A 15184-nucleotide genomic window follows, 5' to 3' on the forward strand; every position below is an offset into this window, starting at 1 on the left:
CACGCGGGGAGGGTAAAGCAAAGGGGAGGGTCATGTGAAAATATTTTTTAGGTTCTTAATGACATCCCATCTCCCCCAATAATTTTTTTACGGTCCCTTACTGTCATGTGTGCATACATTTTACATACGGTTTGTCCCGGGAACCAAACCCACTATCCTGGTGCCATGCTGTACCAACTGAGCTGCATAGGAACACAAGTGAAGAACTATCTAGTACAATTAACTAATTAACCATCATCATCCAAATCATCATCAAGAAATGAATGAATGTGATATGATTACAAAATGAATATAGAAATGTGCAATAAAATCAAATATAGATGAACTGAAAGAGACAAAGGGTGGAAATGGATGGTAAAACCAAAATATTTGGAGATGACAAAGTGAAAAGCTTGAGTTAAGCTTGTTATTTACATGTATCTGATAGATTAAAACGATTCTGATGAGGTCGACTACCACGTTCCCTGTATTCACGTCTCTCAGGTAGAGCCGAAACCGTGAATCCAGAGTTACGCTCATGGTGTTACTGCCGCTGTCCCCTCTGCAGCGTTCACATATCACTACCACTGGTCTCTCTGTGTGCTTCTCTGCTGCCACACTCTTTCCTCTGACATATATCACAAACACATGCATGTTTGCACACACACACATGCATGTTCGCACACACACACACACACACACACACACACACACACACACACACACACATGTTATGTGTGGTCAAATAAATGTTACTTGTATACACAATTCCAAAGGTGCTAGAATTGCAGGGATTTTATTTAGCATGCAAATCACTAATACTAGCCTAAAGAGTGCTCTCACCTGTATGACCTCATAAGTAGAGGTCACGTTTGAGATCTGTAGTGTGGCGTATGTGTCACCTACTGCCTGTTAGCAGACATGGGGACATGTCACACAGTAAGTGCCTCACATAATACAGTATTTATTAGCAAAAGATAATAAAAAGAAATCACAAGACGATTACCATGTTATTTCCAGGTAATTACAATAAGTTACCTATTACTGTCTTCATAACTTGTAACACAAAAAGAAATAACCAAGTATTATTATGTATTTTCTAGGTAATTCCAAAGTATTTTCTGTACTGTGAGATAAAGTGCTACCGCCCTACCTACCTTCCGTCCTCTGGATAATCTGATCGTGAATAGAGATGGAGACAAAGATTAGATCGGAAATATTGAAAGTGATATATTAACATATCGATATATTAATCTCTCATTGACAGACTACCAATAACCAAATGACGCTAGATTTAAATTCTGGGTTAACCAAGATTATATGAAAGACTATTTCTGAAGAATGTCCTTGAAATAATGAAATACAAGATTCTACTTGCTTAGCAATTACAGTATATCCATTTTACCTGATATATTTATAGACTCCGAAGATGACTGTTAGAATCCACAGGACAAAGACCACTCCACAGATTATGGATGGAACTGATGTTTGTGCTACAAGACATGTTTGAGTTACTTTGTTAGTTACCAAATCCACTTTCTCTATACTTTTTGTATGTTTACCAATAGTCTTTATAGCAAATTTATACAGGTAATAGCATAATCGTTAAATTGTAGAATTGCTTAAAATGTAATTAATTTCATCGTCATTAATTGAATTGGTTAATTATACACAACAATCTGTTAAATCTATGATGGAAATGAAGCACAATTTCATTGTTACAGCAGTAGGCCTACCTGTAGTTGTGGAGGGGCAATGGTGAAAATACACGAAGATGTTGGACCTATCTCTGCCATAGCTATTTTGTGCTTCACAGCAGAACAGTCCACTCTCGCTGATATCCTGCAGAACCAGAAACGGAGATCTAGACTCCATTGGGACCATCTTGCTCTCATTGACTCTGTACCAGGTGTAGGTCTTCACTGGTGGGTTGGCATTACTGTTGCAAGTCAGAGTCAAAGAGCTGCCCCCTACTACTGGACCAGAGGGACTGACTGACACTGAGGTGTTCTTGGGAGGGTCTGGGGGAAAGAAACAATAGATATTGTATGTCAAGAGTCAATTTAGTGTGTGTTATGATACTGTCTATAGTTGAAACTATTGTTCATATTTGGTTTCATTGTGTACATACACATTCCATTTAGTTGAATGACAGATGAGTTCTCGGTTCCATGGTCATTGATGGCTTCACAGTAGAAATAACTGTCATCTGCTGGTACCTGGACAGTTAGCATTCTGCTAGCCCCCACTGTTGAAACCTGCTCTCCAATAACTCTGTACCAGTTGTAGCGCCCCACTGCTGGGTTAGCATTGCTGCTGCAAGTTAGAGTCACAGAGCTGCCCTCTACCACTGAACCAGAGGGACTGACTGACACTGAGGTGTTCTTGGGAGAGTCTGAGGGAGAGTGCACAGAAAGTTGTCAAATTCTCTAGAAATTATTAACTTACCATACATGAATCAAACTTACCATGCATGAGTCAACTTACAAAGAACAGCGACTGTCAGATCAGTTTTGGATGATTTATCACTCTTGCCAGCTTGTCGTTTGTACAGCGCAGTGCAGGAGATCTTCTCTCCATGGTGGACATGTGAAGCGGTAAAGTTCAGGATAGAAGTTATGACTCGATTCGGAGTCACCTGCAAATCCTCCACACTGTCACTCAGTGTGGGGGTCCATGTCAGAGTTGGAGGGAGTGAGGGACAGGGGGCTGCAGCAGAGCAGATCAGACTCACTGAGGTCCCCTCCATCACATTTACTGTTGCTGGACTTAGAGTGGGTTTGGATGGATTTTCTGAGGGAGTAATCATTTTATTACATGAGCAGTGCATTAAATACAGCAGGGTTCAAACCTGCAACTTAAAATGAACACAACAGAACACACACAACACAAAACGAGCATATTCTAATGATACTCTACCTTCTACATAAATTGTGACAAGTTCTAAAAAACTATATCTCAGAGCATTGTCACATTCAATTCTGAATGAAAAGTAGTCATTGAGATAAGATGTGAGGTCATTCAGGATTGTGGTGCATTCCTTCTGCTGCAAGTTCCCAGTTAGATTCCCTTGAATGGTGTTTCTGCCTGTTCCTGTGAGACTAGAATCAAACACCTGTTCTCCTGGCCACCCTTTCCTCCATATTCCTTTACATGAAGTTGTGAGGAACGACTCAAATCCTAATTGCAGTGTAAATGAGCAGGGAATGTTCACACAAGATCCACTCAGAGCCTTTATATTCTGAGGCATCAGAGCTGCAAAGTCGAGGCACAGAACACCTGAAATACACACAGCAAAATATTAGACTGGGTGTTAGGTTATTTTCAACTTCACTAGGGTGTTGTTTTTTCCTACAAAACGCAAAAAATATGCTGGCTAGTTATTTAGCGATGTGCAGAATAATCTGGCTAGCATTTTGGGGGGATGTAGCAATACTAGTAGACATGAAGTGTATGAACAATCCTTTTAAAGGCCCAGTGCAAACGTTTTTATCTCAATATCAAACTATTTCTGGGTAACAATAAAACAACTTCCTGTAATAGTTTTTAAAAAAGTGTTTTATTTATTTATTTCTCAAGCAAGAATTGTGCTAGGACTGTCTGGGAGTGGGGAAGGGCACATAATGGTGCATTAACCACAGTGTGGCTCAATCCACCTGAGCAGAGAAGGGATATGTAACCTTAAATCTAAGTTATTGGCAGAGAGGTTTGAAACGCTCTTTGTATTTGTCTATTAACTTTACCCCCCTGGTGATGTCACTAGGCAAGACAAAACTCCACCCATGCACAACCTGCTGATTAGAAGGTCCTGTATTTCAACCAGTATTACAGTGTTAGTTTCATCAGCTGTTGTATAAATATGATACTAAACACAGGAAAAACTGAATGTTGACTGCGCTGGGCTTTTAATAAGGATCAGAACACTAATCATGTTTCCATCCAGTTTTTATGCGAGGAAAGTCCTACCGTATAACAACAAAGAATCATGATGGCAGTAGCTAGGTTTACATCCAATTGACGACAGATTTTCACTCGAATATTATAAAATCCGATAAAGACATTATATGCATTTTCCCACCATTGGTGTTTCCACCAAACGGAGTAGTTGGGGATAAAAATCAGTGCATGATGACATAGTGCACACAAAATGTACATTCTCGCTTACATTTCCATGTACCAAATCTAAATCTAAAGTTCATAGTGTTTCCATCGCATTTCAGCTCATATTTTCTTCATGCAGACTTTTAAATATTCACATGAAAATCTGTCACCAATTGGATGGGAACCTAGCTACAGATAACCTATCAAATGTAAATGGTAAAGTGCAATGGGAGATGCTAGAAAGCAGTGTATCAGACCCAGCCTTTCCCACAGCAACCCACCTTGCAGCAGACCACCAATGAGGATCAGTCTTTCAACTCCTGTGATGTGCATAATTCTCAGTATCAGAAAGGGCCAGATGACCTGCTTTTTAACACTGTCTGGACAGACAGACATACATACAAGTTCAGTACAGAGGCAGCAGACACACTTCATTACATTGTCTTAATTTTTTTTAAACATGAAACCAACAGTGAAAATAACTTTGAACTAAAGTCAAACACATCAAAATGTTGACATTTTTGTTTTGATTTGTCATTAATAGAATGATTCCAAACAGATTCTGATTGTAGGGAACTGAAACAACATTGACCCTATTCTCCACAAGACAGTCTGAGTTTTCTTGCTTTTTAATTGGACATGTTGGCTACACTACAAACATTTGTATCATGATGAGATTTGAATCATAGTAATATGAACATATTCCTCACATAAATATAGAATTAAAAAATATGTTATTTCATTATACCTTGAAGCCAATGAAGCTGTGTTGATTCTGAGTAAGTATAAATACCTAAATGAAGCATAATGAAGTCAAACAGGTTCATATTTTGGTTGTAGATTCATTTCCATTGAAAACACTGACCAATACAAATGAATGAAGTGTACAGAGCTGTGAGCTGAAACGGTTGATATTTGTGTTAATCTAGATGTAGCCTACACCTGACCCACTAAAGAAAATGTAGTATTGTTGAACTTGACAATATCTACAATTCGATTTTAATTAGATGCTATCAATATCTGAAATGCGTTCCCAAATCCAACTCCTCCGAAAATTGGGACACATGTACATACACTTTCAAATGCTTCTCCACGTTACAAAATTGGGACAGTCACATGAATTACCATAACAGAAATAGTACAAACAGAAATAGTGTCTCCGACCTCTTACCAGTATTCACGCGATGGTCATCTGTTCAAATCCAATGCACAATTCAGGCTATATAAACGCTGTCTGTTGTCTAGCTGCCTGTCACTGCAGACATTCAGAAGAAGTGGCACTGCTGTTTGCAAGACACAGAATTTTCCTTCGTTGAATAAGCGTCAACCCACAAGTGATAGCCTCCTTCTGTAGTATCAAATGATCATCAGATTTTCTTTTCAATCACAGTTACTAGTGACATATATCAAGCTTCACAAGGAAGGCAACATCTTCTGATTCCAGATTAAATACAAGCAGACATATAATCCAGTGACCTGTAAATTACACAGAAAGCTACAGCCCCTTGCAATATTTCTCTTTATTTCTCTTTTTTAAACATGTTTTTATTTTAAAGGAATACAGCCAACAGTAATTCATCCAGAGATTTAAATCCACAAATGTAAGGATATAGTTCCAAGTCTATTTTTACAGCGAGTTCCAGTTGAATGGGGCAATAACTGCTCAAGACATCTGTGGCTGAAGGAAATTACACGTTTGATATGTTGCATAACTTGTTACTTTCCATAGTTACTACTCAATGGGCCACCATTCAAAGAAGAAGTAAAAGCAAACTTTAATGTGGATATCATAAACGTACAATTCAAAGGGCTTAGAAAGAGAGAAATTACATGAAGAAATTAATAAAAGTCTCTTTGATGATGAATTTGTGTTAATGTTACTCTACACAATATATTAACCCTTCGGTGTTGAGGAGATAATATACATACATATATATATATATAATATATATAATATATAATATACATAATATACATATACATATACATACATATATATATATATATATATATAGTACCAGTCAAAAGTTTGGACACACCTACTCATTCAAGAGTTTTTCTTTATTTTTTACTATTTTCTACAATGTAGAATAATAGTGAAGACATCAAAACTATGAAATAACACATGGAATCATATAGTAACCAAACAAAGTGTTAAACAAATTAAAATACATGGAAATGCAATTTCCAAGAACTGATTGTCGTTGAATAATAGCCATTTAGCTGGCAGGTATCTTCACTGACATTATCAATCTCTCCCTGACCAGTCTGTAATACCTACAAGAACGCCAAGGTAACCTGTCTAAATGATTATCGCCCTATAGCGCTCACATTTGTAGTCATGAAATGCTTTCAAAGGCTTGTCATGGCTCACATCAACACCATTATCCCAGAACCATGGACACACTCCAATTCGCATACTGCATTAACAGATTTGTGCACGGGGGCATTGTCATACTGAAGCAGGAAAGGGCCTTCCCCAAACTGTTGCCACAAAGTTGAACAGAATCGTCTAGATTGGCATTGTATGCTGTAGCTTTACGATTTCCCTTCAATGCAACTAAGGGGCCTAGCCCGAACCATGAAAAACAGCCCCAGACCATTATTCCTCCACCAAACTTTACATGTGGCACTATGCAATGGGTCATGTAGCATTCTCCTGGCTTATGCTAAACCCAGATTCGTCCGTCGGACTGCCAGATGATGAAGCTTGATTCATCACTCCAGAGAATGCGTTTCCACGCCGAGCTTTACACCACTTCAGCCAACACTTGGCATTGCGCATGGTGATATTAGACTTGTGTGCTGCTGCTAAGCCATGGAAACCCGACAAACAGTTATTGTGCTCACGTTGCTTCCAGAGGTAGTTTGGAACTTGGTAGGGAGTGTTGCAACCAAGGACAAACGTTTTTTTACCGGCTACGTGCTTCAGCACTCTGCGGTCTCGTTCTGTGAGCTTGTGTGGCCTACCACCTTGTGGCTGAGCCGTTGTTGCTCCTAGATGTTTCCACTTCACAAAATAACAGCACTTACAGTTGACCAAGGCGAGTTAGAACAGAATTCACGCGGGGAGGGTAAAGCAAAGGGGAGGGTCATGTGAAAATATTTTTTAGGTTCTTAATGACATCCCATCTCCCCCAATAATTTTTTTACGGTCCCTTACTGTCATGTGTGCATACATTTTACATACGGTTTGTCCCGGGAACCAAACCCACTATCCTGGTGCCATGCTGTACCAACTGAGCTGCATAGGAACACAAGTGAAGAACTATCTAGTACAATTAACTAATTAACCATCATCATCCAAATCATCATCAAGAAATGAATGAATGTGATATGATTACAAAATGAATATAGAAATGTGCAATAAAATCAAATATAGATGAACTGAAAGAGACAAAGGGTGGAAATGGATGGTAAAACCAAAATATTTGGAGATGACAAAGTGAAAAGCTTGAGTTAAGCTTGTTATTTACATGTATCTGATAGATTAAAACGATTCTGATGAGGTCGACTACCACGTTCCCTGTATTCACGTCTCTCAGGTAGAGCCGAAACCGTGAATCCAGAGTTACGCTCATGGTGTTACTGCCGCTGTCCCCTCTGCAGCGTTCACATATCACTACCACTGGTCTCTCTGTGTGCTTCTCTGCTGCCACACTCTTTCCTCTGACATATATCACAAACACATGCATGTTTGCACACACACACATGCATGTTCGCACACACACACACACACACACACACACACACACACACACACACACACACATGTTATGTGTGGTCAAATAAATGTTACTTGTATACACAATTCCAAAGGTGCTAGAATTGCAGGGATTTTATTTAGCATGCAAATCACTAATACTAGCCTAAAGAGTGCTCTCACCTGTATGACCTCATAAGTAGAGGTCACGTTTGAGATCTGTAGTGTGGCGTATGTGTCACCTACTGCCTGTTAGCAGACATGGGGACATGTCACACAGTAAGTGCCTCACATAATACAGTATTTATTAGCAAAAGATAATAAAAAGAAATCACAAGACGATTACCATGTTATTTCCAGGTAATTACAATAAGTTACCTATTACTGTCTTCATAACTTGTAACACAAAAAGAAATAACCAAGTATTATTATGTATTTTCTAGGTAATTCCAAAGTATTTTCTGTACTGTGAGATAAAGTGCTACCGCCCTACCTACCTTCCGTCCTCTGGATAATCTGATCGTGAATAGAGATGGAGACAAAGATTAGATCGGAAATATTGAAAGTGATATATTAACATATCGATATATTAATCTCTCATTGACAGACTACCAATAACCAAATGACGCTAGATTTAAATTCTGGGTTAACCAAGATTATATGAAAGACTATTTCTGAAGAATGTCCTTGAAATAATGAAATACAAGATTCTACTTGCTTAGCAATTACAGTATATCCATTTTACCTGATATATTTATAGACTCCGAAGATGACTGTTAGAATCCACAGGACAAAGACCACTCCACAGATTATGGATGGAACTGATGTTTGTGCTACAAGACATGTTTGAGTTACTTTGTTAGTTACCAAATCCACTTTCTCTATACTTTTTGTATGTTTACCAATAGTCTTTATAGCAAATTTATACAGGTAATAGCATAATCGTTAAATTGTAGAATTGCTTAAAATGTAATTAATTTCATCGTCATTAATTGAATTGGTTAATTATACACAACAATCTGTTAAATCTATGATGGAAATGAAGCACAATTTCATTGTTACAGCAGTAGGCCTACCTGTAGTTGTGGAGGGGCAATGGTGAAAATACACGAAGATGTTGGACCTATCTCTGCCATAGCTATTTTGTGCTTCACAGCAGAACAGTCCACTCTCGCTGATATCCTGCAGAACCAGAAACGGAGATCTAGACTCCATTGGGACCATCTTGCTCTCATTGACTCTGTACCAGGTGTAGGTCTTCACTGGTGGGTTGGCATTACTGTTGCAAGTCAGAGTCAAAGAGCTGCCCCCTACTACTGGACCAGAGGGACTGACTGACACTGAGGTGTTCTTGGGAGGGTCTGGGGGAAAGAAACAATAGATATTGTATGTCAAGAGTCAATTTAGTGTGTGTTATGATACTGTCTATAGTTGAAACTATTGTTCATATTTGGTTTCATTGTGTACATACACATTCCATTTAGTTGAATGACAGATGAGTTCTCGGTTCCATGGTCATTGATGGCTTCACAGTAGAAATAACTGTCATCTGCTGGTACCTGGACAGTTAGCATTCTGCTAGCCCCCACTGTTGAAACCTGCTCTCCAATAACTCTGTACCAGTTGTAGCGCCCCACTGCTGGGTTAGCATTGCTGCTGCAAGTTAGAGTCACAGAGCTGCCCTCTACCACTGAACCAGAGGGACTGACTGACACTGAGGTGTTCTTGGGAGAGTCTGAGGGAGAGTGCACAGAAAGTTGTCAAATTCTCTAGAAATTATTAACTTACCATACATGAATCAAACTTACCATGCATGAGTCAACTTACAAAGAACAGCGACTGTCAGATCAGTTTTGGATGATTTATCACTCTTGCCAGCTTGTCGTTTGTACAGCGCAGTGCAGGAGATCTTCTCTCCATGGTGGACATGTGAAGCGGTAAAGTTCAGGATAGAAGTTATGACTCGATTCGGAGTCACCTGCAAATCCTCCACACTGTCACTCAGTGTGGGGGTCCATGTCAGAGTTGGAGGGAGTGAGGGACAGGGGGCTGCAGCAGAGCAGATCAGACTCACTGAGGTCCCCTCCATCACATTTACTGTTGCTGGACTTAGAGTGGGTTTGGATGGATTTTCTGAGGGAGTAATCATTTTATTACATGAGCAGTGCATTAAATACAGCAGGGTTCAAACCTGCAACTTAAAATGAACACAACAGAACACACACAACACAAAACGAGCATATTCTAATGATACTCTACCTTCTACATAAATTGTGACAAGTTCTAAAAAACTATATCTCAGAGCATTGTCACATTCAATTCTGAATGAAAAGTAGTCATTGAGATAAGATGTGAGGTCATTCAGGATTGTGGTGCATTCCTTCTGCTGCAAGTTCCCAGTTAGATTCCCTTGAATGGTGTTTCTGCCTGTTCCTGTGAGACTAGAATCAAACACCTGTTCTCCTGGCCACCCTTTCCTCCATATTCCTTTACATGAAGTTGTGAGGAACGACTCAAATCCTAATTGCAGTGTAAATGAGCAGGGAATGTTCACACAAGATCCACTCAGAGCCTTTATATTCTGAGGCATCAGAGCTGCAAAGTCGAGGCACAGAACACCTGAAATACACACAGCAAAATATTAGACTGGGTGTTAGGTTATTTTCAACTTCACTAGGGTGTTGTTTTTTCCTACAAAACGCAAAAAATATGCTGGCTAGTTATTTAGCGATGTGCAGAATAATCTGGCTAGCATTTTGGGGGGATGTAGCAATACTAGTAGACATGAAGTGTATGAACAATCCTTTTAAAGGCCCAGTGCAAACGTTTTTATCTCAATATCAAACTATTTCTGGGTAACAATAAAACAACTTCCTGTAATAGTTTTTAAAAAAGTGTTTTATTTATTTATTTCTCAAGCAAGAATTGTGCTAGGACTGTCTGGGAGTGGGGAAGGGCACATAATGGTGCATTAACCACAGTGTGGCTCAATCCACCTGAGCAGAGAAGGGATATGTAACCTTAAATCTAAGTTATTGGCAGAGAGGTTTGAAACGCTCTTTGTATTTGTCTATTAACTTTACCCCCCTGGTGATGTCACTAGGCAAGACAAAACTCCACCCATGCACAACCTGCTGATTAGAAGGTCCTGTATTTCAACCAGTATTACAGTGTTAGTTTCATCAGCTGTTGTATAAATATGATACTAAACACAGGAAAAACTGAATGTTGACTGCGCTGGGCTTTTAATAAGGATCAGAACACTAATCATGTTTCCATCCAGTTTTTATGCGAGGAAAGTCCTACCGTATAACAACAAAGAATCATGATGGCAGTAGCTAGGTTTACATCCAATTGACGACAGATTTTCACTCGAATATTATAAAATCCGATAAAGACATTATATGCATTTTCCCACCATTGGTGTTTCCACCAAACGGAGTAGTTGGGGATAAAAATCAGTGCATGATGACATAGTGCACACAAAATGTACATTCTCGCTTACATTTCCATGTACCAAATCTAAATCTAAAGTTCATAGTGTTTCCATCGCATTTCAGCTCATATTTTCTTCATGCAGACTTTTAAATATTCACATGAAAATCTGTCACCAATTGGATGGGAACCTAGCTACAGATAACCTATCAAATGTAAATGGTAAAGTGCAATGGGAGATGCTAGAAAGCAGTGTATCAGACCCAGCCTTTCCCACAGCAACCCACCTTGCAGCAGACCACCAATGAGGATCAGTCTTTCAACTCCTGTGATGTGCATAATTCTCAGTATCAGAAAGGGCCAGATGACCTGCTTTTTAACACTGTCTGGACAGACAGACAGACATACAAGTTCAGTACAGAGGCAGCAGACACACTTCATTACATTGTCTTAATTTTTTTTAAACATGAAACCAACAGTGAAAATAACTTTGAACTAAAGTCAAACACATCAAAATGTTGACATTTTTGTTTTGATTTGTCATTAATAGAATGATTCCAAACAGATTCTGATTGTAGGGAACTGAAACAACATTGACCCTATTCTCCACAAGACAGTCTGAGTTTTCTTGCTTTTTAATTGGACATGTTGGCTACACTACAAACATTTGTATCATGATGAGATTTGAATCATAGTAATATGAACATATTCCTCACATAAATATAGAATTAAAAAATATGTTATTTCATTATACCTTGAAGCCAATGAAGCTGTGTTGATTCTGAGTAAGTATAAATACCTAAATGAAGCATAATGAAGTCAAACAGGTTCATATTTTGGTTGTAGATTCATTTCCATTGAAAACACTGACCAATACAAATGAATGAAGTGTACAGAGCTGTGAGCTGAAACGGTTGATATTTGTGTTAATCTAGATGTAGCCTACACCTGACCCACTAAAGAAAATGTAGTATTGTTGAACTTGACAATATCTACAATTCGATTTTAATTAGATGCTATCAATATCTGAAATGCGTTCCCAAATCCAACTCCTCCGAAAATTGGGACACATGTACATACACTTTCAAATGCTTCTCCACGTTACAAAATTGGGACAGTCACATGAATTACCATAACAGAAATAGTACAAACAGAAATAGTGTCTCCGACCTCTTACCAGTATTCACGCGATGGTCATCTGTTCAAATCCAATGCACAATTCAGGCTATATAAACGCTGTCTGTTGTCTAGCTGCCTGTCACTGCAGACATTCAGAAGAAGTGGCACTGCTGTTTGCAAGACACAGAATTTTCCTTCGTTGAATAAGCGTCAACCCACAAGTGATAGCCTCCTTCTGTAGTATCAAATGATCATCAGATTTTCTTTTCAATCACAGTTACTAGTGACATATATCAAGCTTCACAAGGAAGGCAACATCTTCTGATTCCAGATTAAATACAAGCAGACATATAATCCAGTGACCTGTAAATTACACAGAAAGCTACAGCCCCTTGCAATATTTCTCTTTATTTCTCTTTTTTAAACATGTTTTTATTTTAAAGGAATACAGCCAACAGTAATTCATCCAGAGATTTAAATCCACAAATGTAAGGATATAGTTCCAAGTCTATTTTTACAGCGAGTTCCAGTTGAATGGGGCAATAACTGCTCAAGACATCTGTGGCTGAAGGAAATTACACGTTTGATATGTTGCATAACTTGTTACTTTCCATAGTTACTACTCAATGGGCCACCATTCAAAGAAGAAGTAAAAGCAAACTTTAATGTGGATATCATAAACGTACAATTCAAAGGGCTTAGAAAGAGAGAAATTACATGAAGAAATTAATAAAAGTCTCTTTGATGATGAATTTGTGTTAATGTTACTCTACACAATATATTAACCCTTCGGTGTTGAGGAGATAATATACATACATATATATATATATAATATATATAATATATAATATACATAATATACATATACATATACATACATATATATATATATATATATATAGTACCAGTCAAAAGTTTGGACACACCTACTCATTCAAGAGTTTTTCTTTATTTTTTACTATTTTCTACAATGTAGAATAATAGTGAAGACATCAAAACTATGAAATAACACATGGAATCATATAGTAACCAAACAAAGTGTTAAACAAATTAAAATACATGGAAATGCAATTTCCAAGAACTGATTGTCGTTGAATAATAGCCATTTAGCTGGCAGGTATCTTCACTGACATTATCAATCTCTCCCTGACCAGTCTGTAATACCTACAAGAACGCCAAGGTAACCTGTCTAAATGATTATCGCCCTATAGCGCTCACATTTGTAGTCATGAAATGCTTTCAAAGGCTTGTCATGGCTCACATCAACACCATTATCCCAGAACCATGGACACACTCCAATTCGCATACTGCATTAACAGATTTGTGCACGGGGTCATTGTCATACTGAAGCAGGAAAGGGCCTTCCCCAAACTGTTGCCACAAAGTTGAACAGAATCGTCTAGATTGGCATTGTATGCTGTAGCTTTACGATTTCCCTTCAATGCAACTAAGGGGCCTAGCCCGAACCATGAAAAACAGCCCCAGACCATTATTCCTCCACCAAACTTTACATGTGGCACTATGCAATGGGTCATGTAGCATTCTCCTGGCTTATGCTAAACCCAGATTCGTCCGTCGGACTGCCAGATGATGAAGCTTGATTCATCACTCCAGAGAATGCGTTTCCACGCCGAGCTTTACACCACTTCAGCCAACACTTGGCATTGCGCATGGTGATATTAGACTTGTGTGCTGCTGCTCAGCCATGGAAACCTGACAAACAGTTATTGTGCTCACGTTGCTTCCAGAGGTAGTTTGGAACTTGGTAGGAAGTGTTGCAACCAAGGACAAACGTTTTTTACACGCTACGTGCTTCAGCACTCTGCGGTCTCGTTCTGTGAGCTTGTGTGGCCTACCACCTTGTGGCTGAGTCGTTGTTGCTCCTAGATGTTTCCACTTCACAAAATAACAGCACTTACAGTTGACCAAGGCGAGTTAGAACAGAATTCACGCGGGGAGGGTAAAGCAAAGGGGAGGGTCATGTGAAAATATTTTTTGTTTTTTAATGACATCCCGTCTCCCCCAATATTCTTTTTACGGTCCCTTACTGTCATGTGTGCATACATTTTACATACGGTTTTTCCTGGGAACCAAACCCACTATCCTGGTGCCATGCTGTACCAACTGAGCTGCATAGGACCACAAGTAAAGAACTATCTAGTACAATTAACCATCATCATCCTAATCATCATCAAGAAATGAATACATGTGATATGATTACAAAATTAATATAGAAATGTGCAATAAAATCAAATATAGATGAACTGAAAGAGACAAAGGGTGGAAATGGATGGTAAAACCAAAATATTTGGAGATGACAAAGTGAAAAGCTTGAGTTAAGCTTGTTATTTACATGTATCTGATAGATTAAAACGATTCTGATGAGGTCGACTACCACGTTCCCTGTATTCACGTCTCTCAGGTAGAGCCGAAACCGTGAATCCAGAGTTACGCTCATGGTGTTACTGCCTCTGTCCCCTCTGCAGCGTTCACATATCACTACCACTGGTCTCTCTGTGTGCTTCTCTGCTGCCACATTTTCCTCTGACACACACACACACACACGTTATATGGTCAAATAAATATTCCTTGTATACACATTGTATACACATTTCCAAAAGTGTGAAAACTATAGTGATTTTATGTATGCCAATGATCATAAATACTAGCCTAAAGAGTGCTCTCACCTGTATGACCTCATAACTAGAGGTCACTTTGGAGATGGCATATGTATAATCTGCTGACCTGGCCCTTTGTTGCAATAAGAGCCTCACATAATACAATATTTAGAGCACAATGAAATCAAGAACATAAAGATTGTTTAACAATATTAAAATGGTTATTTCT

The 15184-nt window shown here is 38.7% G+C and overlaps 2 protein-coding genes across 3 annotated transcripts in view; both read right to left on the reverse strand.

Annotated features, from left to right (window-relative positions):
• Positions 1 to 12570, reverse strand: part of LOC139385470 (B-cell receptor CD22-like) — a 29467-nt gene extending 16897 nt beyond the window's left edge. Inside the window, exons 1-11 of the mRNA XM_071130531.1 lie at positions 12396 to 12570; positions 11973 to 12017; positions 11506 to 11604; positions 10043 to 10402; positions 9611 to 9916; positions 9255 to 9518; positions 8860 to 9144; positions 8529 to 8616; positions 8281 to 8299; positions 7967 to 8032; positions 823 to 888 (exon numbers count right to left, since the gene is read on the reverse strand). Of these exons, the coding sequence (XP_070986632.1) occupies positions 823 to 888; positions 7967 to 8032; positions 8281 to 8299; positions 8529 to 8616; positions 8860 to 9144; positions 9255 to 9518; positions 9611 to 9916; positions 10043 to 10402; positions 11506 to 11557 (1506 nt within the window). The 5' untranslated portion in view covers positions 11558 to 11604; positions 11973 to 12017; positions 12396 to 12570. The remainder of the gene's footprint in view (positions 1 to 822; positions 889 to 7966; positions 8033 to 8280; positions 8300 to 8528; positions 8617 to 8859; positions 9145 to 9254; positions 9519 to 9610; positions 9917 to 10042; positions 10403 to 11505; positions 11605 to 11972; positions 12018 to 12395) is intronic.
• On the reverse strand, positions 877 to 5426 carry LOC139393283 (sialoadhesin-like). 2 transcript variants are annotated; one of them, XM_071141808.1, is made up of 9 exons: positions 5252 to 5426; positions 4829 to 4873; positions 4362 to 4460; positions 2899 to 3258; positions 2467 to 2772; positions 2111 to 2374; positions 1716 to 2000; positions 1385 to 1472; positions 877 to 1155 (listed from the first exon to the last, which is right to left on the reverse strand). In XM_071141808.1, the coding sequence occupies exons 3-9, from the start codon at positions 4411 to 4413 to the stop codon at positions 1068 to 1070; spliced, it is 1443 nt and encodes a 480-aa protein (XP_070997909.1). In that variant the 5' UTR covers positions 4414 to 4460; positions 4829 to 4873; positions 5252 to 5426; the 3' UTR covers positions 877 to 1067. The 2 variants fall into 2 exon arrangements, with proteins under 2 accessions (XP_070997909.1, XP_070997915.1); XM_071141814.1 differs by lacking the exon at positions 4829 to 4873 and having other exon boundaries at positions 5252 to 5339.
• Positions 12571 to 15184: the final 2614 nt, after the last annotated feature.

This window comes from Oncorhynchus clarkii, chromosome 3, assembly GCF_045791955.1.
Source record: "Oncorhynchus clarkii lewisi isolate Uvic-CL-2024 chromosome 3, UVic_Ocla_1.0, whole genome shotgun sequence".
NCBI lineage: Eukaryota > Metazoa > Chordata > Actinopteri > Salmoniformes > Salmonidae > Oncorhynchus > Oncorhynchus clarkii.

Coding starts and splice junctions, on each gene's coding strand:
- LOC139393283 (XM_071141808.1), bottom strand. CDS start 4,413: ATGCACATCACAGGAGTTGAAAGACTGATCCTCATTGGTGGTCTGCTG. Junction 1,473..1,715: donor TTGCCCCTCCACAACTACAG/GTAGGCCTACTG, acceptor CATGTCTTGTAG/CACAAACATCAGTTCCATCC. Junction 1,156..1,384: donor GGAGTCTATAAATATATCAG/GTAAAATGGATA, acceptor ATTCACGATCAG/ATTATCCAGAGGACGGAAGG.